Source organism: Lemur catta, chromosome 10, assembly GCF_020740605.2.
Source record: "Lemur catta isolate mLemCat1 chromosome 10, mLemCat1.pri, whole genome shotgun sequence".
NCBI lineage: Eukaryota > Metazoa > Chordata > Mammalia > Primates > Lemuridae > Lemur > Lemur catta.
Genome location: NC_059137.1, coordinates 36,814,350 through 36,837,546, shown reverse-complemented (window position 1 = coordinate 36,837,546; position 23,197 = coordinate 36,814,350). Strand labels below are relative to the sequence as shown.

At 50.8% G+C, this 23,197-nt stretch overlaps 3 protein-coding genes across 7 annotated transcripts; all 3 read right to left on the bottom strand.

Moving 5' to 3' along the window:
* Window positions 1-62: 62 nt before the first annotated feature.
* Window positions 63-6,580, bottom strand: FANCG (FA complementation group G). 2 transcript variants are annotated; one of them, XM_045562909.1, is made up of 14 exons: window positions 5,799-6,580; window positions 5,507-5,597; window positions 4,993-5,124; window positions 4,536-4,738; window positions 3,546-3,681; window positions 3,243-3,373; window positions 2,996-3,142; window positions 2,708-2,859; window positions 2,242-2,308; window positions 1,713-2,002; window positions 1,528-1,574; window positions 1,184-1,339; window positions 598-721; window positions 63-443 (listed from the first exon to the last, which is right to left on the bottom strand). In XM_045562909.1, exons 1-14 carry the CDS (start codon window positions 5,877-5,879, stop codon window positions 335-337), a joined length of 1,866 nt encoding a protein of 621 aa, XP_045418865.1. In that variant the 5' UTR covers window positions 5,880-6,580; the 3' UTR covers window positions 63-334. The 2 variants fall into 2 exon arrangements, with proteins under 2 accessions (XP_045418865.1, XP_045418866.1); XM_045562910.1 differs by lacking the exon at window positions 1,184-1,339.
* A 3,209-nt stretch (window positions 6,581-9,789) lies between these two features.
* Window positions 9,790-17,288, bottom strand: PIGO (phosphatidylinositol glycan anchor biosynthesis class O). 4 transcript variants are annotated; one of them, XM_045562904.1, is made up of 11 exons: window positions 17,234-17,275; window positions 15,965-16,476; window positions 15,193-15,336; window positions 14,873-14,996; window positions 14,399-14,558; window positions 14,009-14,188; window positions 12,217-13,744; window positions 11,445-11,651; window positions 11,016-11,227; window positions 10,337-10,407; window positions 9,790-10,177 (listed from the first exon to the last, which is right to left on the bottom strand). In XM_045562904.1, the coding sequence occupies exons 2-11, from the start codon at window positions 16,473-16,475 to the stop codon at window positions 10,048-10,050; spliced, it is 3,267 nt and encodes a 1,088-aa protein (XP_045418860.1). In that variant the 5' UTR covers window position 16,476; window positions 17,234-17,275; the 3' UTR covers window positions 9,790-10,047. The 4 variants fall into 4 exon arrangements, 3 of the variants coding, with proteins under 3 accessions (XP_045418860.1, XP_045418861.1, XP_045418863.1); XR_006737816.1 differs by adding an exon at window positions 10,740-10,800 and having other exon boundaries at window positions 10,158-10,177; window positions 15,965-17,279; XM_045562905.1 differs by lacking the exons at window positions 9,790-10,177; window positions 10,337-10,407 and having other exon boundaries at window positions 11,097-11,231; window positions 15,965-17,285.
* Window positions 17,289-19,794: 2,506 nt separating this feature from the next.
* On the bottom strand, window positions 19,795-23,025 carry STOML2 (stomatin like 2). The gene is made up of 10 exons (XM_045562903.1): window positions 22,881-23,025; window positions 22,524-22,661; window positions 21,931-22,030; window positions 21,748-21,806; window positions 21,552-21,653; window positions 21,268-21,402; window positions 20,981-21,125; window positions 20,780-20,859; window positions 20,431-20,559; window positions 19,795-20,072 (listed from the first exon to the last, which is right to left on the bottom strand). Exons 1-10 carry the CDS (start codon window positions 22,923-22,925, stop codon window positions 19,935-19,937), a joined length of 1,071 nt encoding a protein of 356 aa, XP_045418859.1. The 5' UTR covers window positions 22,926-23,025; the 3' UTR covers window positions 19,795-19,934.
* Between the last annotated feature and the right edge of the window lie 172 nt (window positions 23,026-23,197).

The following is a 23,197-nucleotide window of genomic DNA, read 5'->3' as shown; positions in this document are numbered from 1 at the left end:
ATCTTAGACAACCAGCACTCAACCAGGCAGCCTTTCCACTCAAGTATAGGTAGTAGACAGACAACAGATAAATAGGAGACTTTACTCAACACAAGAAAAGGGGAAACCAGAAAAAATGTGCCACAAGCAAAGTCAATGACTTGGTGGCAGAGAGTGTTTCCTCCAGAACCAAAATGGTAGTAACTAGTCCAAATTTTGCAGGACTACCACCAGACTCATCAGTGCAGGAGTTATATAGGAATGGTCAGCTCCAGCCATACTCCCCAAGGATGGTAAAGCAGAAAGCCTTCCACGCAGACAGATGGCCCAGTTTAAAGTCTTGGAAATGTGGCAGCTACAGGCCATGAGGCTCCAGCACAGACGTCCGAAACTCTTCAAGGAGGGTTTCATGATTAGAGGGACGGATCCAGCTCAAACAGGTTTCTAGGTATAGGGGTAGAGACCTGGAGAGCAAGAAGAGTGACGGCTAAGAATGAAAGACTGGTGGAAGATATGGGCAACCATATCCTCCCTTCCATTTCTCACTACCTCCAACAGGTCTAAGGACTCCAGGACTCCAACGACCCTCAGCCCCATGGCAGCAGGCCTCAGACTCACCATGTAGTATCTTTCTGTGGCAGCTTAGTTTGGGCCTCCAGCCTCCACCAGAGAGCAGTGGCCTCATCCCTCCGATCCAGCCTCCTCAGAGTCTGAAGCAGGTGAATGGAAGCATCTCGATTACCTGTAGCCCCACCCCAGAGTACAGAGTCTTAGAACTTGACATAATGTTAGGCATCCTTTTATAAAAAGGGAAACTGAGGCCTGGAGAGGGGAAGTATCTTGCCTTCACTCACACATGGAAGCAGAAGTAGATCATTCACAACCTGTCCTATCCCAAGGTCCACTATCTGCCCAGTACAAAGGGCTAAGCTGGCCCTGCTCCTACCTAACCCATTCAGCATAGTTGTGGTCTTTGTATGTGAGGACACTGGGGAGACCAGGGAACTCTTGGGAGCCCTGCAAACACACTTGTATATGTTTGCATGTGCACAGCTGGGTATATCCCTAGATATATACAGCACAACCCCATTCACCCCTCCTGTCTGGGAACACCACCCTTATACTTATGCCCAAGTACCTCCCTTTCCAGGCCTCACTATCCTTGCACATCTGTGCATAGCCAGCATCATGCAAGCATACATACCTGGGCACATCTGCACACTGAGGAGGAAGTCCTGTAGGGCTTTGATATCCTGGCCACAGGCTACCCATTCCAGTCCTCGACTAATCAGGGCGGCTGCCTGAAGCTGCTGCAGTGCCACTTCTGACTTACACCCCTGCTCACAGTTGGAAGCTGCCCCTGGGGACCACTCTTAAAGTCAAGATGTGTCTTCCCAGCCTCACAATCACTAAACCCCAAATCCTCCTGTTTCTTCTTGTGCCTGGAATCCCCTTAAGTCCCCTCATGAGCTGGGACACACGGAAGGGGAACCCACTTCTACCACCACCACCTCAGGAGGTAAGAGGAAAATTGAGAGTCTAGATCACCTTGTTCTTTGTCCTCAGGTGTGCTCCGGAAAAGCAGCTCCAGGCACCTGAAGTAGGGCATGGAATGGGGTGAAGAGAAATTAATCTCAGAAACTCTGGCATGAGTAGGTGAGAATGGACCTCACCATCTCAGGTCCCAGTCAGAAAATCATCCCTCCATACCTTCCCCAAGACCCTGATCTCACCAGCTAAATTCACTAACTGCTTCTTTTTGGGCTCCCAGCTGTACCCAGGCCTGGCCCTGAAGCAGGTGGGTAGCAGAGACCCAAAGTGGGCAGTGTGGCAGACCCTTGGTTCCTTTTCTGGCACCTTTCCACAGCTGGGACATCTTGGGTAGCAGAGATGATGTGCGACTGAGCAGCTCCTCACATACGGTCAAGGCATCCTGAGCTCGGCCTGCCTGGATCAGTGCTGCTGCTGCCTCCAAAAATACCTCAGGCATACAGGGCCCTGGGGGGGAGGGGGGTGGGGCGAACTGGGGTGGGAGGAGGAGGCAGTGTCTTGAAGAGGCATAAGCCACCATCCCAAACCTCTTCACCAGGCTCTGGTATCATGCAAAGACCTGGCCCCCCCCAGATTAGACAGATACAACAATAGAAAAACAGAAAACAGCAGTCCTGCTCTACTGCAAAAAAGATCCAAACCCTTCCACCCCATTGCAGACAAGCTTAAAAACCCACCCCACTGCAGAGAAGCTTTTAAAGACACACCCACCCTTGGCTCCGAGCCATCCAGCAACAGGGCCAGCAGGTCCAAGTAATGCTCTGCAGCATCTTCTGCCCTGAGGAGTCATAGCTCATGAACGTCACCTTAGGCCCTAGCAGTGCCTTCCGAGGGTTCCAATGAGAATGTTCTCTCTTAGCTAACACAGGGATGCTCATGGGCCCTGAGGCATAGTAGGGAGGGTTGGGTCTTGAGGCTCCAACTCTGGTTCAGTATGAATCTACCCCAGTTACAATGGATTGTAGAGGAGACTTCAGAGTTTCAAAGATAGAAGAGGTTAGTATCCAGGTAAACATTCCTTAGTTCACGTTCAGCAATAAGGAGGCTGAGGAGTAGGGACCTATGTCCTACCACTGCCTCATTCATCCCCCAACTCATGGGAACAAAAGCAAAATCACACCCCAGGGGAAGCATCAGAAGTGGGAACAGGAGCTCAGGTGAGCAAGGTAAACCTCACCTCCCTGTCTGTAGGCATCGGCTTGCTAGCAGGTGCTTGGCCTGGCTCTGGGTGCCACAGTGAAGGGGCAAGGCTGGGTCAGGTCGTGGGAGCAGTAATTCTACCTCAATGAGAAGCTGAGGGGCTTCAGAACTGTGGGTGACACTCAAGGCCTAAAAAAGAAAGAAGAAAGTATATCTATATGTGGGAACCACACTTCTTTATATGTGTATCTTGACTAGTCAAGTCACTCCAACACAAGCACCTCAGCAATCCTCCACCTCATATATTCTCCTGGCAGTTCCTTACCTCAACCAGCAGCTCCAGACTCTCCAGCTCTGCTGCTGTATCTCCCAGTTGCTGATACAGCCTAGAGGCCTCAAGAAGTGGAGGACCTAAGGCTGATCCACCTTTCAGGGCTTCAACTAAATACACCAGTGCTCTCTGTGGATTTCCCTAGAGGGGTGGGAGGACACAGGCCTCAGCTACCCTTACAAAGCAAAGTGCTATCAACAATGCCCGTGGTTCCCCCCACTGACCCTAGGACTGTCTTTACCATCTTACGGAGACAAGTCCCCAGTGCTGTGTACACCTGGACCAACACAGGCCGTGGACACAGACCTGAGGCTGCTTCATTCAGGCTGCTTAGTGCCTTGGGCAGGTTCCCTATGATCAGTTCCTGGAGACCTGAGGATCACACAATCAGGGTGTAAGCTTGCAGAGGCCCATAGGGCAGGGGTCATGATGGGGAACAAAAACCCAGAGAAGTTCCATGAAGTTGAATGGGACATGACAGAGAAGGTATGAGTCCAGAGGACCCCGTAAACGGGGGAAGGGATGAGTCAGGTTGCTAGCTGACCTTGGCGGTAGGTAAATGCTGTCAGAAGGACATCCCTCAATCCCCGGGCATCCTGCAGGGTCAATGGAGCATCTGATTCCTCAGCTGGGGGACTCCAGGTTTTTAGATGCAACAGCAGATCCTCAGAGCATCCACTCTGGGGAGAAAAGGACAACCAGAAGCTCCAAGCCCATAACCACTCCCTCTTCTCCTGTATCAGTCTATCCTGGCTGGACCTTGAGCTCAAGGGATCCCCTAGTCCTAAGAAATGGATAGCTGCAGGGTAAGAATAAAGAGAAGAAGAAAGATCTGAGGCAGTGATGATCTATTCTAGTGTGCCTCTTCACTCAGGACAAGCCCATGAGGACACGGGGCAAGGACCATGTTTGGGTTACCAATAAGACTAAGGCTGGGGCAGGGTGAGGTGGCTCACGCCTGTAATCCTATCACTCTAGGAGGCCGAGGTGGGAGGATCGCTTGAGGTCAGGAGTTTGAGACCAGCCTGAGCAAGAGCGAGACTCAGTCTCTACCAAAAATAGAAAAAATCAGCCCGGTGTGGTGGTGAGCATCTGTTGTCTCAGCTACTCCGGAGACTGAGGCAGGAGGATCGCTTGAGCCCAGGAGTTGGAGGTTGCAATGACCTTATGACGATGCCACTGTACTCTACCCAAGGCTACAGAACAAGACTCTGTCTCAAAAAAAAAAACACATACACACAAAAAAACCCCCCAAAAAACCCTAAAGCTGGAAGGTGACTTCAGCAAGGTCGTAAGAACCCTAACATTACCCAAATTCATTAAGCTGTTTTTAAAAATACTACGAAGAGACTCCTCCCAATGAGGGACCAACCGGGGCAAGGTCACCCAAGAGTCCCTAAGAGAACCCAGGTTTTCTGACCACCAACCCAACAGCCTTTCCAGTACATAACGACACTAGTGCAGCTGTGAAGAAGAGAGGAGGGAGGAGGAAGGAAGGAGGAGACCTTCAGCTCCAGGTCATTTCTCCCATTACCTGGCTGCCATTCAGGGTCTGCAGCAGCAAAGCCAGGTCCCTAAGATGGTCAGTGCCCAGCCAGAGGGCAGCCTGCAGGCCAGCAAGACGGTGCAGGGCAGGAAGCAGATGCAGCAGAAGGGAGGAAGCATGGAGGACGGACTCCCACAGCTCCATGAGCCCTCGTTCCAACCTGGGCCCCAGATGCTCCTGGGTCTCCAGCACTGCAGAGTATGTACACACAGCTGAGGTGGGACCTCATCCTCCATCTCCCCACACTCTCTGGCTTTCCTCCTCTGCAGGAACCCAAAGGTCACAATCATAATACCTCAACCTGGTCTGAGGATTGCAGGGAGGGTCAGGGAATGGCACCTCTCTCCATGGAGGTGACAGATTTTGTTGCTCCTCCCATCCCCCTACAAGAGCTTAAACTCAGACTGATGCTAGCAGGGGATGGGAAACAATCTGTGGTCTTCACCTCTTTCTAGGCCCCGTTGGATATCCTGAGTCTGGTCTTCAGTAAAACCCTGGGCCACGCTTGTCTTCAGGATAATGAAGTTGCAGGTGACAGTCAGCTCCAAGGGGAGAACAGCAACAGCTGCAGGGAGCCCTGGAGCAATAAATGCTGGTTTTATACATGGCTTTTCCATGGAAGATTCTCGACATAAGACCCCAAGCCAGAGATCACCCCACTCCAAAATGGCCTCAATAAAGAACCTACCCTTTGGACAGAGAGTCTGGAAAGGGCAGAAAGTGCTCTAGATCAGACTGTCCTGGAAACCACCTCTTCAAATACCACTGTGTGTGTGTTTGTGTGTAAGGAGGAGGGGGATTTACCTCTACAAAGACAATTCCACGCCAGTCCCCTCTGTGCCTTAAAAAACGACTCCCTGACCGCTGAGTAATCACCTAAATCCCAGGAATGCAAAAGAGGAACTGGGCTCTGGCTGTGGAGGAGGGGAACTGACCATCCTGGAGAGGCCCCTGCTTACCTTGCAGACTACAGAGGAGCTCCCTGAGCCCTTCCAGTGCATCTTGAGCCAACTGCTGTCGCCTCAAAGACAGACCGGAGTCCTGAGCCACCTGCCAAATGTGGAAGGGGGTGTCACTGAGGATCAGTCCTTCTTTCTCCCCTTGCAGCAGTGGCAAGGGATGCATTTTCCAGTCATTTCTCACTTTTTGGTCAAATTCAGCTCCCCCCACCCGCATCAGCTGGGGTAAATCTGCAAAGTCGCTTTCTGGAATCCTGGGGCTGCAAAGTGAGGGTCCCAGCAGCCGTGTTACCTTGACCTGTCGAACAAGCTGGTCATTCTTTTCCCTCCACAGGTCCAGGCAGCTGGAGTCCGGAGGAGTCTGGTGGGACATAGTGGCCGAGGCTTGGCCTGGAACCTGAAGGAGGCTTCTGAAGGGTGAGGCTCGACCGCCGAAGCCCCCACCCTTCCAGGGAGGGCTTGTGCACTTCCGCACCCCGCCGGGCTCCCCTGCTTCCCCTCTCTGGCTCCCAGCCCGGCCTGGCCCACTCTTCCCAGGAGAAACGGGGCGCTCTCTCCCCGCTGCCCGCCTCGGCTCCCAAGCTCGCCTCTGGTTGGCCGGGCCTGCCAAACTCTCGGCTGCGGTAAGTCCTCTTTCAAGAGTTAGTTCCCGCGGGAAACTCGGGGAAGAAACGAGTCCGGATCGACCAGAGAGGTAGGCTGAGGCGGGCTACAGGCAGGGGCGTGTGTGGGTCGTGGTGTCGCACGGCTAGCGGAGACCACAGCCTTGAGAAAGGTTGGCGGGAGCCGGTCTTGGCACCAGAGTCCGTGGCTCTGCCTTTCCTCGTCTGTCCGGGTTTCTCGCTCCACGGAGGGCCGGGCTGCGAGGTGCATGCTGGGAGTCGTAGTACCGGTGAGCACTACGCGCGGCGGAGGAAAGCATGGCCCGGGCAGAACGTGGCTCCAAACGGCACTGCCTGGACACCGAGGCCCGTCCTTTCTCCGCTCGCTCTCAGCACCAGCGCGCTCACCGCTGCACTGCTCAGAGGTACCTGTCCAATCTTTTCAACTAGTGGAGTTAGGATAATTGGATATCTGCATACAAAAAGAAAGAAAAAAGAAAAGAACTGGACCCTACGCCCTACATACATAAAATCAACTCAAAATGGATCACAAGCTAATTATAAATGCCCAAAATACAAAACTTCTAAAAGAAAACGTACGAGAACATCTTTATGACTTTGGGTTAGCCACGAGTTCTTAGACACAACAATAAAGGCATGGGCAATAAAAATATAAGTTACACTTCGTTGCAATTAAAAACGTTGTACTACAAAGACATCATTATGAAAAGTCAGTAGTAGGATATTGGTACTTTCAGACGGGAGTCTGCCAGCCTCCTCATTTGCTGGCAAATTAATAAACTCTTTCTCCTCAAAAACAAAACAAAACAAACCCCCCCCCCAAAAAAAAACAGGCCAAGTGCTGTGGCTTACACCTATAATCCTAGCACTCTGAGAGGCTGACACAGGAGGATCGCTTGAGGTCAGGAGTTCCAGACCACCCTGAGCAAGAGAGAGGCTCCTGTCTCTACTAAAAAAAAGAAAGAAAGAAAAGTCAGGCTGTGCCTGTAATCTCAGCACTTTGGAAGGCTGAGGCAGGAGGATCTCTTGAGGCCAGGAGTTCAACACCAACATGGGCAATATAGCAAGATCCTGTCTCTACAAAAAAATACAAAAAACAAGTGCGTGCCTGTAGTCCCAGCTATTTGGGAGGCTGAGACAGGAGGACCCCTTGAGCTCAGGAATTTGAGGTTACAATGAGCTATGGTTGGGCCAGTGCACTCTAGCCTGGGTGACAGAGTGAGACTCTTGTCTCTAAAAGAAAAAAAAAATTAAAGTACTTTAAAATGGTATATTTTACATTGTACCAATTTTACCTCAATTTATTTCTTCTCATTTATTTTCTTTTTTTGATTTATTTCTGTAGACCGCCTCCGTGGTCAATTTTATCTCAATGTTAAGAAAGAAAAAGAATGAAGTACAAATATATGCTGCTATATGGATGAACCTTGAAAACATTAAGTAAAAGATGCCAGTTATAAAAGACCAAGTATATGATCCCATTTCTATGAAATGTCCAGAATAGGCACACGTAGAGACAGAAAGCAGATCAGTGGTAGCCAGAGGTTCCGGGGGCTGGAGGGTGATATCTAAAGGGTATAGTTTCTTTTGGGTTGATGAAAATGTTCTAAAATTGACTGTGCTGATATGGTGGTGGTACAACTCTGTAAGTATACAAAAACCATTAAATTGTACACTTTAAATGGGTTAATTTTATGGTAAATTGTATTTCAATAAAAGAATCAATGAATTAGTGTGAAATGGACTCTTAAGTAAAAAGCAGTGATAAGAATTTTTTTTTAAAATAGAGACAGGGTCTTGCTGTGTTGCCCAGGCTGAAGTGCAGTGGATATTCACAGGTACAATTATAGTGCACTGCAGCCTCCAAATCCTGAGCTCAAGCAATGTTCCCTCCCACCTCAGCCTCTGGAGTAGCTGGGACTACAGGCACAGGCCACAGTGCCCTGCTAGAAAGAATTTTTAACATTAGAAATCAATATGCTAGCACCTTTCTCCAAAAGAATCTTGTAGATATATCAGGAGAAAGGGAAATAGACAGTGGCTGGCAGATTGGCAGATTATCCTTAGGCTCTAGGCAAGGGGGCCCCTGCAAAAGGGGGTGGGAGTACTTGGCTGAGGAGAGGAAGGACTAGGCTCTAAAATCCTTCCCATGGATGCTAGGGATGGAGAAAGGGTCTTTCTTTCTTTTTTTCCTCACAAAGGCACTGTTTGCTCGCCAAACTATGCTTAGGAGTTGTGTCCACCAGACTAGAGGAGGGCCTTTTTTCTAATTCATCTTATAGGCTAGTTGGGACCTAACTTTTCCCCCTTGCATTATTAAACTTCTTTCCACAAGGATTAACAATGACCTATTCTCTAATTGCCTGAAACAGTACACACTTTTCATCATCTTTCTATTTGACCTCTGTAACACTAGGGACCATTGGCCATTAATAATTTGAACGATTCCTTTGGCTACCTACCAGTGAATGCTTTGACTTCACAACCACTGCTACGCAGCCTCGATTATTCCAGCCAACTAAAAAGTAGGTGCTATCGCATGGTTTTCTTTGTTTGTTTTGTTTTTCTTTTTCTTAGTCTTCAAAGAACAGAAGGACCCATGGGTTTGTTTTTCTTTTCCTTTTTTCAGACAGAGTCTCACTTTGTTGCCCAGGCTAGAGTGCTGTGATGTCAGCCTAGCTCACAGCAACATCAAACTCCTGGGCTCAAGGGATCTTCCTGCCTCAGCCTCCGAGTAGCTGGGACTACAGGCACGTGCCACCACACCCTGCTAATTGGTTCTATTTTCAATTGCCTGGCTAATTTATTTATTTATTTATTTATTTTATTATTTTTTTAGTAGAGACGGGGGTCTCGCTCTTGCTTAGGCTGGTCTCGAACTTCTGACGTCAAACAATCCTCCTGCGTTGGCCTCCCAGAGTGCTAGGATTACAAGTGTGAGCCACCATGCCCAGCCTATCCCATGGTTTTAACATCTGTCCCATCTTTCAGTAGTCCTGGCTCCTCCTGTCCTGCTCAAACTTCAAATCCCAGTCATGACACCTCTCCAGGGACTCTTCCCAACTCTTTTGATGGACGTCTCCAGGAGGATCCCACGCTAACACTTCAAATATGACAGAGGTGGTGGGATGAACAGAGGGCACAGGAGACATACATGAGAAGCATTAGATCCATGCAGTTTTGGCTTCAAGTCAGGAATAATCAATGGGACCAGGTGGAATGCTGTATAAGATGGGCAGGTAGGTCTGATAAAAGGCAGCACAGGTTGAGGAAGGCTTTCACAGAAGTGAAGGGCAAAGGGTGTTCTAAAGTGAAAGGACACAGTGGAGGAGGGGACACAGTATTACTTGGGGCTCCAGACAGTGAAAGTCTGCGTGCTCTGTGATGCCTGGGCTTTTCTTTTCTCTTTATCAGCCAAAGCATATGAACTTAACAAAATGTGTTACATGGCAAAGGAAAATGGCAGGTGGGATAATAGGAATGATTCGGGAAGAGGTGGGAGCAGTGAATTCTGACAACTCCAACCACTTCCTAAAGGTTCTCAGGTGCAGCAAGGCTTGCCTAAGACGACTTATCCCATCTGTGCCTAGTAGGAGAGGAGAATGACCCTCCCCCAACCACTATAGGATGGTGGGGGCTCCCCCACATCTCAGACACACATATTTACATTATTATTTTATTCCATTTTGAGAAATCCCTCTAGTCCCTCAGATGCATCCAAATCAGGAGTTAGGGATCAGGCACCGCTGTGATTCTGAGTTATAAAATAATGAAGTCCCAGAAGTCAGCAGCTTCTGGCTGCATGATGGTAAGAGGTATGGCTGAGCCTCTCTTACAGATCATCCACCACCTGCACAGTCCAGGCTAAACTGTGCTTCAGCTCTCTCTGTAGCCAGGTGCCAGCAACCATACCCTAGGCTACCTTTGCTGGGCCAGAACTAGCTGCCTAAACCAGGAGCTCACAGCACCATCCACTCGCATCACCAAAGCTATGCCCAGGAGAAGTCCCACGCTGCTTACAATGAAGCCCAAAGCCTCAAAAATGAACCTGCAAAGAAAAGTGGAGAATCTCAGGAAACAGAAAGTAGTCCTAGAACCTCTTCCCTACAGAAGCAAATCTTGGCCACCCTGGATGTTTAGGATGTTCATACTCTGCTCCAAGCTTCTCCCTCCCCACCACATCTACTTCTCAAGCAAATGTACTCACTTGGGGGCAAACACCTTCCAGACCATGAGATGCCTGCGGAGGATGGAGGCTGCCAAGGCGCAGGCCAGAATCTAAAGAAGAGGAGGGGCTGGGTTACTTGTGAGGGAAGGAGGAAGCAGGGCAAAGGGAGAGTTGCTATAGGCCCCTATGAAAAATGGAAGGAGGAGGAAAGTAGTGCATGTCGGTGGAAAAAACCCTAGGTAGGTGTCAGGAGACCTAATTCTTGTCCTAGATCAACCACTGACTCACTATGTGACCTTGGGCAAGTCACTGTCTATCTGTGTTGCTAACACTCAGGCTCTGCTTCCCAGGGTGGAAGGAGATGTCAGCACCATATCTGCCTCTAGGGAAAAGGAAGAGGAAGATCTATGACCACAATTTGGGAAAAAATCTTGGTCATTACCTCAGCTTTTCCAGTCTGTCCACTGAGGCAGTGATCCCCAAATGCATGGCAGGGTACGGATCTAGATTGTAGACAGGAAATAATCCAGGACTAGGATCCAGGACCAGCAGGTTCAATTCTCAAAGCTGCCATATGAGACCACTGGGCTTGGGCAAACACTTCACTTATGTGTACCTCAGTCAAGGCTCTTTTCCAGGGTTTTTGAAAGTATGAAAGAATGTGACACACACACATGAGAAGAGGTCATTAACTCTCTGATCTCTCTCCTACACCCACCTGAACGCCAAGGACAAAGAGGTACTTGAGGCCCAGCTGCAGCAGTGCTGCACTGAAGTGGTGAGGTGCATCCCGGAGCCGCATCTCCATCAGTGGCTCCTCCTCCTCAGGCCTGACTCTGGCTTCAGCTTCATTCCCTGGGGGCTTCCGTGTCTTCCGAAGCCCTTGACCCTCACACAGGAAGGGCCAGAGCAGGAGCAATGGGCAACCTACTGCCTCGGGGAAGGGAAGGGCTGGGATCAGTGGAGGACCCTGGAACCAGTCCACACTGGTCCCCAACCACCCTTGTTGGCTTGGGTTCCAATTAGCCTAAGCCAAGAGCTGCCAACAACCCAACAAAACCACATCTCTCCACTCAAATCCAGGGGTTTCCTTTCTTTCCACAAAGCCAGAATAAACAATGGAAGCAAGTGAGGGGTGAGGAGGTACCTGCAAAGAGGAGGTGGGAGGCAAAGGTGTTGGCTCCCACTAGCAAAGCAGGAAGCCAGGTAGAGGAGTCATGACCCTCTGGGAATCCCACAAAGGCTGCGTGCCAATGGATGGCTGGAAAGACAGGCTGGTGGCCCGTGGCGTAGAAGGTCTGTGTGGCCATGAGGGCCCAAGCTAAGACTGCCTGCCATGGCACAGTGAAAGGACCTAGAGGAAAAGATATGCCCCTTTACAGTCACATCTCATTCCCCAATCCATAGCCTACTGCCCCAAGATCATATACTCCTACTACTTTGGTGCTAATTCTCACACACACTCACATGTCTATCACCCCAACCTCCTCACAGTCAACACTTACTCTAAGTCTCTTTGGGGCACAAAGCCCCACCACGCTGATCTGAACCGCACTATAGTCGATCTCTTTCTCTCAAATACACACAGCTCAATATGCCATTATATATTCATAATTCACCACTTCCATCACTGGAAAATCAGGAAATATGCTCATAAGGATGCAGCATTTCCACAAGGAGTCTCGGAGGACTCCTTGTCTTCCCTCTCCATGAACCCTGAGAGCCAACAGGAGGGATCGATTAGCTTTGCTATGGCAGGTAAGAGAGAGGACATCAGGAAGACCTTCCCAACTGTGTAAGGCATGAGAACCTGGTGTCAAGGTGAGGAACATGAGGAGCAACATCTCCCTGAAAACAAAAGGGGCTGAATTCACATCACTACTATCCTTAGATGAGTCAGGGCTGAGATATATATTTACCAGGGGTGGTGATGGGTATCCCAGCAGCAAGCAGATGCAGGAGAAGGAAGCTCTGCAGAAACAGAAGCAGGAACACAAGGCTGATGCGCTCTGCATGCAATAGCAGAAGTGGGAAGGCCAACAGGGTGAGGGCTGTGACCATAGCAGCTGAGTAGACGCTCCCCAGCTGATAAGCAGCCACAGTCAGGGGACCCTGAGGTTTGGTCCTCTCTAGCCGGCCCCGGAACTCCTCCTGCATGTGTCGATAGATTTGAGGGACCACATAATCCAGGTCAGCCTGAGTAGTTGGGGGGCCTGAGAAGGGAGTGAGGACAGTCCTCGTCCTTGGAGCACCTGTCCCAGCCTTCACCAGCACTGTCACAGGCTTCCAGAGTAGCAGCACAACCCCTGAAACAGCCAGTCCTGCCACAGCCCTAGGTAGTACAACTGATGCCCCAGCAACCAGGGCCCGGAGACGTGGGGGTGCTTCATCTGCCCCCGAAGCCAGTGCCCAGTAGGCAGCAGTGCCCAGTGCCATTAGGGGCAGTCCCCAGCGCACAAAGAGCATGGGAGGCTCAGGGCTCTTGAGATTACCATAGCGCTGAAGCCACAGACGTACAGCAGCTAACAGGGCCACCAGTGCCCCTACACAAGCTCCATACCACAAATTCTTGGCTCGACCGCCCACCATGGATGCCAGAGGACTCAGCCAGGGAGAGGAGTGGCAAGCAGGTGTCTCTTCAGGGCAGCGATGAAAAAGCCCAGCTAGCCTTGTACATAAAAGCAACCCAATTCCAAGCCTCAGGGCATATGCCCCACCATACCGTGGGAGGCCTGCTGAGGATGAAGAACCAAGGCGAGGTACTGTGACCAGCTTAGGTAGCAGAAGCTGGCCCTCCCAGTGAAGCTGGGCAACCAGGAGCAAGACGAATGAGCCCAAAAGGAAGGGGGTGGCCCTGGCCTCAGCTACAACAAAACTATCAGAGAAGAATGCTGCCAAGCGAAAGAGCATGAGTAACGAGACAGACCCAGGGAAGGGGAGCAGCATTGCCAGGGGCCTCTTAGGCCCCCAGCCAGCCCAGGCTTTCCACAGAAAAGGGGGGAGTGAGCTCATTGCAGCCGCAGCCCCTAGAAGCACTGGATCCAGCTTCAACCCAATAGTTGCCAGGAGTCCAGCATACACTATGGCCCCAGCCAGGCCCCAGGCCACAGGTATCAGGAGTAGAGGGCGGAAGGGGAAACCTGGGGATGTTGTCCACTGGGATGCCAGCAAGCAGAGAAAGCAGGCAGCAGCCAAGAGAGCAGCGCCTCCCACCATGCGGACCAGAGAAAAACGAGCCCAAGACTCAATGCACATGGCCCGAGCTCCCCGCAGGAACTGCTGTAGCTCAGCAATCACAGTCCGCAGTGTCGCCTCAGCCCCCTGGGGACTCTGCAGAAACCACTGGTAGTCAGCAGAGGCCTTAGAGAAGAGGTTCTGCAGCTGATGAAGCTCCTTAGCTTGAAGGTCCTGAGTAGCAGCTGAATAGGTATGAAGAAATCGGGACACCTGGCAAAGAAAAGGCCAGAAGCCAAGGGGAACAGGTCAGAGATATAAATTGGGGCAGAGTCAAGGATAGCTATTACACAAGAGGGTACCTGGAAATCAGTGACCCAAACTCTGTGCAGGATGGAGGAATGGGAGGATGATGGAAGGGGGACATAGCTATGGAAGGTGGGATTAAGACTAAACAAAGGAAAATGGAATGGGTCATTATGCTTCTCTCATGCCCACCCAAGCTCTGTCACCTGGAAGCCCAACCCCCTTACCTACCTGCTGGGCATTGAGATGAAGGGCGGTGGCCTGGGCTAGAGCAGAGGAGTGGGGCTGGGAGTCCTCACTCCCTGAGAACAGCTCAGCCATCACCTCCCCAGTGTTCCCAAATGGGATGGGTAGACCCAGCAACAGTGCCAGTGTGGGCACAAGGCTGACTTGTGGAATCACCTCTGGCTCCTAGAGGGAAAGGACAGGGATCAATGAGTTCATCACAAAGTTGAAGTCAGTGTTTGGGATGGAAGACATAGGGGCCTAGGTAGGAAATGAGGGTGAGGGATACCCATGATCATGGATTTGGAGGCCTAAAATGAGGGGTCCATGAGGATGATGTGATCTTGACATGGGCTAAATACTGGGAGACCAGATGCGGCACACCCCAGGCCTCACCTCTGGTGGGGCACTGGGGAAGAGGGCTGTGGGGCTGTACAGAAACAGTGCAGCTGAGACCTCCAGCTCACTGTCCCCTCCATGGTCCCCATTCATGGTCATCCCGTGGTCCCCAGCTACCACCAGCAGTGTGTCATTCTCCAGACGCTCCACAAGTCCCCTAGGGGGCCAAGAAATGTGTCAGAAGGTAGGGATGGATAAAAATTTTTCTCAGGGTCCCATTCACCCCACCTAGGACTTACATTAGTAGGGCCTAGACCTTTGGCAAAGAGATACCTCTTTGGCCATGACCCTGATGCCCAAAGCCACACAATGAGTTATTCTACATGGATGAGGCTCCAAGCCTCAGAAAAGGCCTGGAAAAGACAAAATTCAGCCAGGGAAGAGGCTTACAGATAAGGACTTCTCCTGGGACCATATATCCTGAGGTTCTCAGATACAAACCCACTCCCGCAGCCAATATTCCATACTCACTGGATCACCTGGTCCATCTGGCTAAGTTTCTTGGCCATTTCAGGGTGGTGAGGGCCATGCTTATGGCCACAATGATCCACACCCAGGAAGTGAGCAATCAGCACATCCCATTCACCACTGTCCACTGTGAGAGGGAGAACACTGAGCACAGGGGACTAAGGCCCACTCCTCAACCCCAGCCAGGCTTTGATACTCCTCTATGTTCAGGGATACAAGCCCAGGCCATTACACCCATGGGAGGCTCAGAATTTGTGGACTAAAGCAGCCCTCCCCAGCTCCCAGTCTTAGTCAGGGACTTGGTGCTCTGATCCCATGCTCACTGGTGGGGTAGAGGTGTTCCAGGATGCCATTGTCCACTGTGTGTAGGTCTCTGACATTGAAGGATGGGAAGAAGAAGGCTTGGGAGAAAGCTCCAGGGAAAAGGTCTTTCCAGGTATCATCTCCCATGAAGACTACACGCCTTCCTGCAGGAACATGACAGGGAATCAGAACCTGAGCAGGAGTCAGGGTGGGGGGAAAAGGAGAGGAGGCCCTTTAAAGACCCATCAGAAATCCCAAACATGCACCCTAAGGCACAGCATAAGGCACAGCAATTCCTTTCAGCAACTCCTTATCCTTCAGGGCCTAACATTTCCCACCAGGAAGATACGCCTGATAACCATACTCCACCCAGACCTCTCACTTCTGCTTCCTACAAAATGCTCTGCTAATTCTCAGCCTCTGTCTATTTTGCTTTTTCCTAGTCAATGAGTGAACTGGGTCTGGATCTCTCCCCTCTCTTCTCCACACTTACAAGGTGAGACCTGTAACTTCTCCTCTTCATCCCTCCCCTGCCCCTTTACTGAGGCTCTCCAAGAGTAAAACCAACACTCCATGCAGATTAGAAGCTTCACAAGCCTGGATCCCCTTTCCTTTGTCCCCCAAACAGCTCCCTACATGCATGGCCCTTGTCTCTTTCTCTGCCCTTCCCCCTCCCCCCCCCCCCCACATCTTAGTCAAGCATGCAGCTGGGCAACCAAAATTCTAGCTCTCTGACTTCTAAAAAAGAAATCTGCCAAGGTACTCCTGGCCTTTAAAGGGGCCCAGACTGACCTGCACTGGTGAGCTGCTTAATGAGATTATCTTCCACTATGGCGTGGCTGGCAAAGTTACTACCAGCATCGATAAAAGTAGGCAGTGAGCCAGTGGTGAGGGCCTTGAGGCGCTGCATGGTGGTGGTAGGGGGATCAACCTGAGATCGGTAGAGCCGGGCATGGTGGGGCTGAGTCTCCAGGATCCTCTGCAGGGAGCCTAGTTTGCCCAGGAAGGGTAGGGAAACAGGAGGCTCTCCAGGCATGTGTGAGCGCTGGGGCTGGGCAAAGTCAAATCGCAAAGCATCTATCAGCACCAACACAACCCGGGAGAATCGGGAAGCCATCCAACAGGCCCTGGGTTCCCCTTGGCTCCCCCATGGCAGGGACCCAGGGCCTGGGGGCTCTTGGCAGGTGCTGTGGTTGGTGAGCTCCAAACGGGTGAGCAGGAAGCCACTGGTGAAGAGGGCAATGCCAGCATAGTAGAGGAAGCAGACCCAGGCCAGGAAGAGCAGCACTGAGATTTTCTGCATCCTGGTAGGGGCGAGGGGAGGAAATGCATCACGATGGGGACAAAGAAACAATGGATATTCTGGTCCCTGAATACAAAGCCCAGGTAGAATCTTCCTCTTAGAAGCCTTCCTGGACTTAAAGAGTCCCCAAACCAACCCATCGCAATGGTTCTGAAGGTGAGGTCCTAGACTCTGGGCATCAATCAACCTGGAGCTGATGTTAAAAATGCTATTTCCATGCCCCACCCCAGACCTATTGAATCAGGACCTTTGTAGGTAGAGAGAGGACAGGAACGTTTATATATATACCAGGAAATCCTACTGCTGAAAAATGACAGTCACAAGGGAAACTTTATTCTAAGTGGTAGACTGCTCTCTGACCGGCCGTTTCTGCATCTCTCTCCTCAGTAATTTCAACGCCCTTAGGTGACAAGGGCTCGAAGCCACAGGGGAATCCTGGACCGGCCAATGGCGCCGCCTGGCGGGGACCAAGGGGACGAAGGGGAGGAGTCATGCTCCGCTTCCGGGCAGCCAGATTCTCCTGGAAACCTGAGGCACGACCTCCGCAGCGCAGCAGGGCAGGTTCGCGATTGGGGAGCCGGTTGGGCCTCGCTGGGACCCGGGCATCCGAGTGTCTCTGCCTCCTCCAATGGCTACACGGCCTCCGCCTGGGAACCCTAGCCCCAGTACTGGGCACCTCTGGGTGGGAGCTTGGAGAGAAGAATCCCTTATTTTGGGGTGAGGGGAGTGTGGGGGATTCTTGGGACACCCTGGCTCACCTGGAACGGCGCCCGGAAGTGCGGCAGCGGCGCCCGTGGCCTGGCACCACAGAGATGAGCGCGCCAGACCGAGCGGCCCGCTGGGGCCCTATCGCCATCTGCCGGCTCCTCGGTGGAAGTTCGTCAAGGAGCGTAGGGCTGGCTTGAGTTGGACGGGAGATTTAGTGATTTAGGAGAATTGGGGGCAAGAGACCAAGCTAGAACTCAGGGAACCACTGTCCATTCATGGTTAAGCACGGCCTCTGGAATCAAACTTGACTTGAATCCTAGCTCTGCCACTCATTGTCATTATTGGGTATTACCTCATCTGTAAAATGGGGATAAATAATACCTTCTATCAAGACCTCCAACTGAATCTCACAACTCAATAGTAGAAAAATCAAATAATTCAGTTAAAAAATGGCCAATGGATCTGACTAGGCATTTCTCCAAAAAAGACATACAAATAATCAATAAACACATGGAAAGATACTCAACATCATTAACCATCCGGGAAATGCTGGAGATAACACTTCAAACCCACTAGGACTGCTATAATAAAAAAGACAGATAATAACAAGTGTTGGCAAGACTGTGAAGAAATTGGAATACACTGCTGGTGGGATTGTAAAATGGTGCAGCAGCTTTGAAAAACATATCCTCAAAAGGTTAAACATTGTATGAGCCAGCAATTTCACTCCTTAGGTATATATACCTAAGAGAAATGAAAACATATATACAAACAAACACTTGTACTTGAATGTTCATAGTATCATTATCCATAAGGTGGGAACCCAAATCCCCACCACTGATGAATGGATAAAGAAAATATGGTGTATCTATACAAGGGAATATTGTGGAAGAAAGGCGGGGCGTGATGAAAATGTTCTAAAATTATGGTTGCTCAATTCTGAATACACTAAAAAATTACTGAATTTATATTTTAAATGGGTGAATTGTGTGGTATGTGAATTATGTCTTAATAAAGGTATTATTAAAAACAAAACAATCTTATTCTCAGAGTAAAAGCCTAAGCTCTTGTAGTGGCTCTATATAGCCCTATATACTAGCTGCCTGCCACTTTTTGCTTCTTTAACTCTGTTCCATCCACAACAGCTCCTTTGCTCTTCCTAGTTCTAAGCCAGGCATGCTCTGCCTCAGGGCCTTTGCATTTGCAATCTCCTCTGTCAGTTTCACTCCTGGGTGCCCAAATGGGTGCTCCCCTCACCTCCTTCATATCTAAGCTCAAATATAACATCAGTGAGGCTTCCTGGAATGCTCTACTTAATAATAAAGCTCCTCCCCCAAAGTCCCCATCTCACTTCCTTTAATTTCCTCTGTAGCACAACTCATCAACATCTGAATATCTACACATCTTACTTATGGTTTGTCCCCTCCAAATAGTACATCAACTCATCGAGGACAGTGCATTTTGTTTACTTCATTACTGTACCATCAATGCCTGGCATATATTTGGGATTCAATATTTATCAAATGGATAAACGAATAAATTCTAATTCAAAAGTATGTCGGATCATTCCCCCACCTTCATCCCCATCGCCCCTTACCTCAGTTAAGGCCTCATCACCCTCCCTAGGATCACTGAGGCTGCCTTCTTACTGTCCTCCCAGCCTCCCATCTCTCCTTCATATCCCTTCTCAATATTACAGCAGGTCAGCTCTATTTAAAACATTAATGTGATTACTTCAATCTTAAAAATCTCCATGGGAAGAAAAAAACCCCTCACGGTTTCCTTACTACCCTAGGAATAACGTCCAACTCCTTCAGCTGGACTCTTGCTCCCTGTGATTTGGCCCTTGCCATACAGTCACATCCCCCCAACACCCTACCTGTTAGAGGCAGCAAACAACTCTTTGAATGTTCCAGTTTCTCTCAAGCAATAAGCCCTTGCATATTCTACTCTAGGCCCTAACTGGGTGAAAACCTGCTAATTTTTTCAGCCTGAGTTCAAAGGCAGAGTGAGCAACCCAGCTGCCCACAAACTGACATGCTCCTCCCCACAGGCTCCATCAGTCAGAACTTTCCTCCACCATAGCATCTATTACTTTCTATCACTGCCCGCTCCCCTATCCGTCTTCCCTACCTGACCTTGTTTTCTGTGAAAGCAGGGACCACTGAGTCTCAGTTGTTTTTGTAACCCGTGTCTAGCACGGAGCTTGGCACATAGTAGACATCATTACATATTTTTGAATGAATGAATGAAGCATGTCCTTGGTCCCTGAAGACCCTTTAAGCATTCAGCAGTACTACCCTGTCAGGGTGGTCCTCTTTGGCATGAAAAATCCTCCCAAAACCCTGCTTTGAACACACAGCCCCACACTTAGTAAGAGGGACTACACTTCCCAGCTGGCCGTTCAGCGGACATGTGGTTTAATACTTCCATCCTATCCCACTGCTTCTCTTGAAGACAGAAAGGATAGTTTCTCTTTACATAAAGTTCAGTCTTTCTCATGGAGGCATCAGCTTCCAAGACCTGACAGGACTGGAGTATGGGAGTGAACATCCAAAGAAAACGCTGGTGACTTTCCCAACTTCATTCCCCAATCAAAGAGGATAGTTTCTGGTTTGTCACTGGTATGTTTATTACATGATTAAAGTTCAAATAAAAAAATAAAAACCAAAATCTTGGCAGGGAGGCTAGAGCCAGAATCTGGGAGTGCTACTTCCCTGTCCCCAGACTCCCTGGCCAAGCCCAGCTGCACTAACTCAGCTTGACTCGATCAAGTTCTTCATCAAGACTTGCATCTGTGCCCTGGTCATCTCTGCTGCTCCCACTGGAGACCGAGTCCTGGGCCCCTGGCATTGGGGCTTTGGTGAGGGCCCCATATACACCCATGGCCTGAGGAGAGGGACAGAGAGAAAACCATGAGGACACCTGGCAGAAGGGGCCACCCAAGCTACCAATGGCTATAAGGAAAAAGGTGGCACTGCGGCCAGGGAGTTTGGTTTTTCTTTCTTCCCTCTCTTAAGCCTGTCTTAAGAACGTATCTCAAGATTTCCTCATCTTCAAGGGTGAGGGATGTCTCATTCTTAGAGATTCTGTCGCTAAGGGAATGAAAGGCGGTCTAAAGCCATTCTCTAAGGGAATGAAGGGAGGTCTACTCTGAAGACACCTATGATATTAAGTGGCAATGGTGGTGGTGGAGGCTTAGTCCCCGGCACTGGTGCTTTGTGCTGGGTCTTCAGAGAGCTCTAACCTGAGCCACCATACTGGTGACATCACCGGGATTGGAGGGCAGTAGGATGGTGTTGGAGTCCTTGGCCAGTTTGGAGAATGCGCTGACATACTGCTCTGCCACTGTCAGTGAAGCTGCTGCATCTCCATTCTGTGGCCATGGGGGGATAAAATCAGAGATCATAGACTTGGAGAAGAAAGGGTGGGGGGAATGGAGAAGGGAGAACAGGTTTCTAGAAAGAGGGTATATAAGGGATCATGTAATCCAATTCAATAGGGCCCACACAGGCAGGAACTCCCCTCAAGGGTAGATTAGAGAACCCCTTCCATTGTCAATTCCTGTCCTCCACTCCCACCCAGGGGCCTCTCACATGTTGTGTCAAAGCTGCAGCCAGGATGCGAATAGCTTCAGCCTTGGCCTTGGCCTTGGCCAGAACTGCACTGGCCTCTCCTGGAAGAACAGAGAAGACACAGCTTGACAATGAAGTCAGAGTACCCGAAAGCTCCCATCCCAGTACCGGCCTTCAAAGACCCATGCCCTATTCTCCCCTCTGCCTCTGCCCTCTGCTGACCTGCTGCCTGATTTATTTGTTCAGCCTTTTCTGCTTCGGAGGCCAGGATCTGGGCCTGTTTCTTTCCCTCTGCCACATTGATGGCCGACTCTCGGGTCCCCTCAGACTCTAGAACTGTGGCCCGTTTCCGCCGCTCTGCCTCCACCTGGAAGCCCCCATCAATAAGAAACCAGTGGAAACTCTTACAACAGACCTGCAACTACACCCATCACAACAGAAAGGGAGTCCAGGTCCCCTTGGCACTGGAGCATCTTGAGGTCCTTTTCCGACCCCTCCCTAGCCCCCACCTGCATCTGCATGGACTCTTTCACTCGGGGTGGCACATGAATATCCTTGATCTCATAACGAAGGCAGCGGATGCCCCAGCAGTCAGCAGCCTGGTTGATGGCATCCACAATGCTGGCATTCAGGGACTCCCGCTCCTGGAGGAAGACAGGTGTAAGCTCCACAGCCTCAACCCACCTATCAAGGGCCTAAGCTGAGAAGGGCCTGGGAGTGATCTTGACCCCCAGAAAGGACTGAGTGCCAGGCATATGCCTCTAAACCCTAACTCTGGCTCAGAGCCACTCACCCGGAAGACTCTGTCCAGAGAGAGTTTGCCGAGCTCTGATCTCATGGTCGTCTGAGCCAACTGGGTGACAGCATACTCAGGGTCTTCCACACCATAGCTTGCCTGAAAGAGACACAGATAGTGTAAGAAACTTGGGTGCAGGATTTTAATGTGAGGTGAGCAACTCAGAAGGCTGAATAAAGCAGGGGGCAGATACCTTGTAAGGGTCCATGATGCGGAGGTAAAGGACTCCATCAATTTGCAGAGTTACATTGTCTGCAGGAGCAGGAGAGAAAAGAATGAAGGTCAGGTCCCAAATGGCTCTTTCTCCTAAGATCTGGATCTACAGCAACCATATCCTAACAGTTTCAGAGCACCCCTGTCACCCCGCACCCCTCACCAAGAGTCACAGCCGACTGCTCAGGCACGTTGATGACAATTTCCTTGAGACTCTGCACGTATCGGATCCGGTCTAACACAGGGATGAGGATGTTCAAGCCCTGGGAAGAGGAGTCATGGGTCTCAGAAGGATGGGGACTATGGGATTGGGATCTAAGCTAGTCCTGGAACAGGTAGAGTGTAAACACATGGAACATGCCCAGAAAAGCAGCAGCCTCTGCCAAGAAAGAGTCCTCAGAAGGCTGGGGTGTCTCTGGTAGGGAAACCTACGAGAATAGGAATGCCAAACTAAGTCTCTGAATGGAAGGGAGAGTCATAAGAATGGGAGCCAGGAGCCATCTCTAGGCAAGCAGGTAGGGCTGGCTGAGGGTAGATGGGGGAGATCCCCAAGAATGGGGCCGGTGGGATGCTAGGGCAATAGGAAAAGGTGGGAACATGGGGATGATGGTCAGCAGCTTGGGCCCTGCCAGGTCTGGTCTAGGAAGTCCAGAGCTAAAGGTGCAGGCAGGCCCCAAGGTGGTCCCAAACCCCACCACCATGTAGTGAGGGATCCAGGCATCTGGCTGGCCCAGGAGGGGCAGAAGAGATTCTCACAGGCTCCAGGATCCGGTGGAATCGGCCCATTCGCTCCACTACCCAGGCCTCCTGCTGTGGCACAAACAGTACCACGGTGTTTCGAGGCAATCCAGAGGAGGCGCGGCGCGGTGTGCGGCCAGAAGCCTGCACAGAGCCCTGAACGAAAAACGAAGGTAAGCAAAGACCCCAGTAAGCCTGGCGCCCCGCCCCTCTGTACTGGAGGTATCTCCCTAAGCCATGACTCTCAAGGGACTCACGTGGGGACCATGACCTCTGACCCCCGTCCTCTTCCAAAGTTGGAATCCCGCCCCTTCCCAACTGAGGGACCAGGTGATCTCCGTTCCGACCCTTTGGAGAAGGTTGCCTCGCTCTCACCCTGAGCAAAAGGGCCGCAGTGCCCCGCGCAGCGCGCGCCAGCATTTCCCACGGCCGCAGCGACCTCCGGAACCAACGAGACGCGGGGCAGAGTGGTCACTCCAAAAGCCGACACGAGCCTTTCCTCCTGCAGTTCCACTCCCCCGGATGTACTTCCGGCCGTCCCTTCCCCCATTCACACTCACCCAATCAGCGTTACTTGGCAGAGCGTGTATCGAGTTGTTCCCCCGGAAACGCAGACCTTCAGGAGAGGGCCCAAGGCTGGTCCTTATTCTGGTTCTTGCTATTCAAGCCCAAGGTCCCAGGCCTGGTGGCCG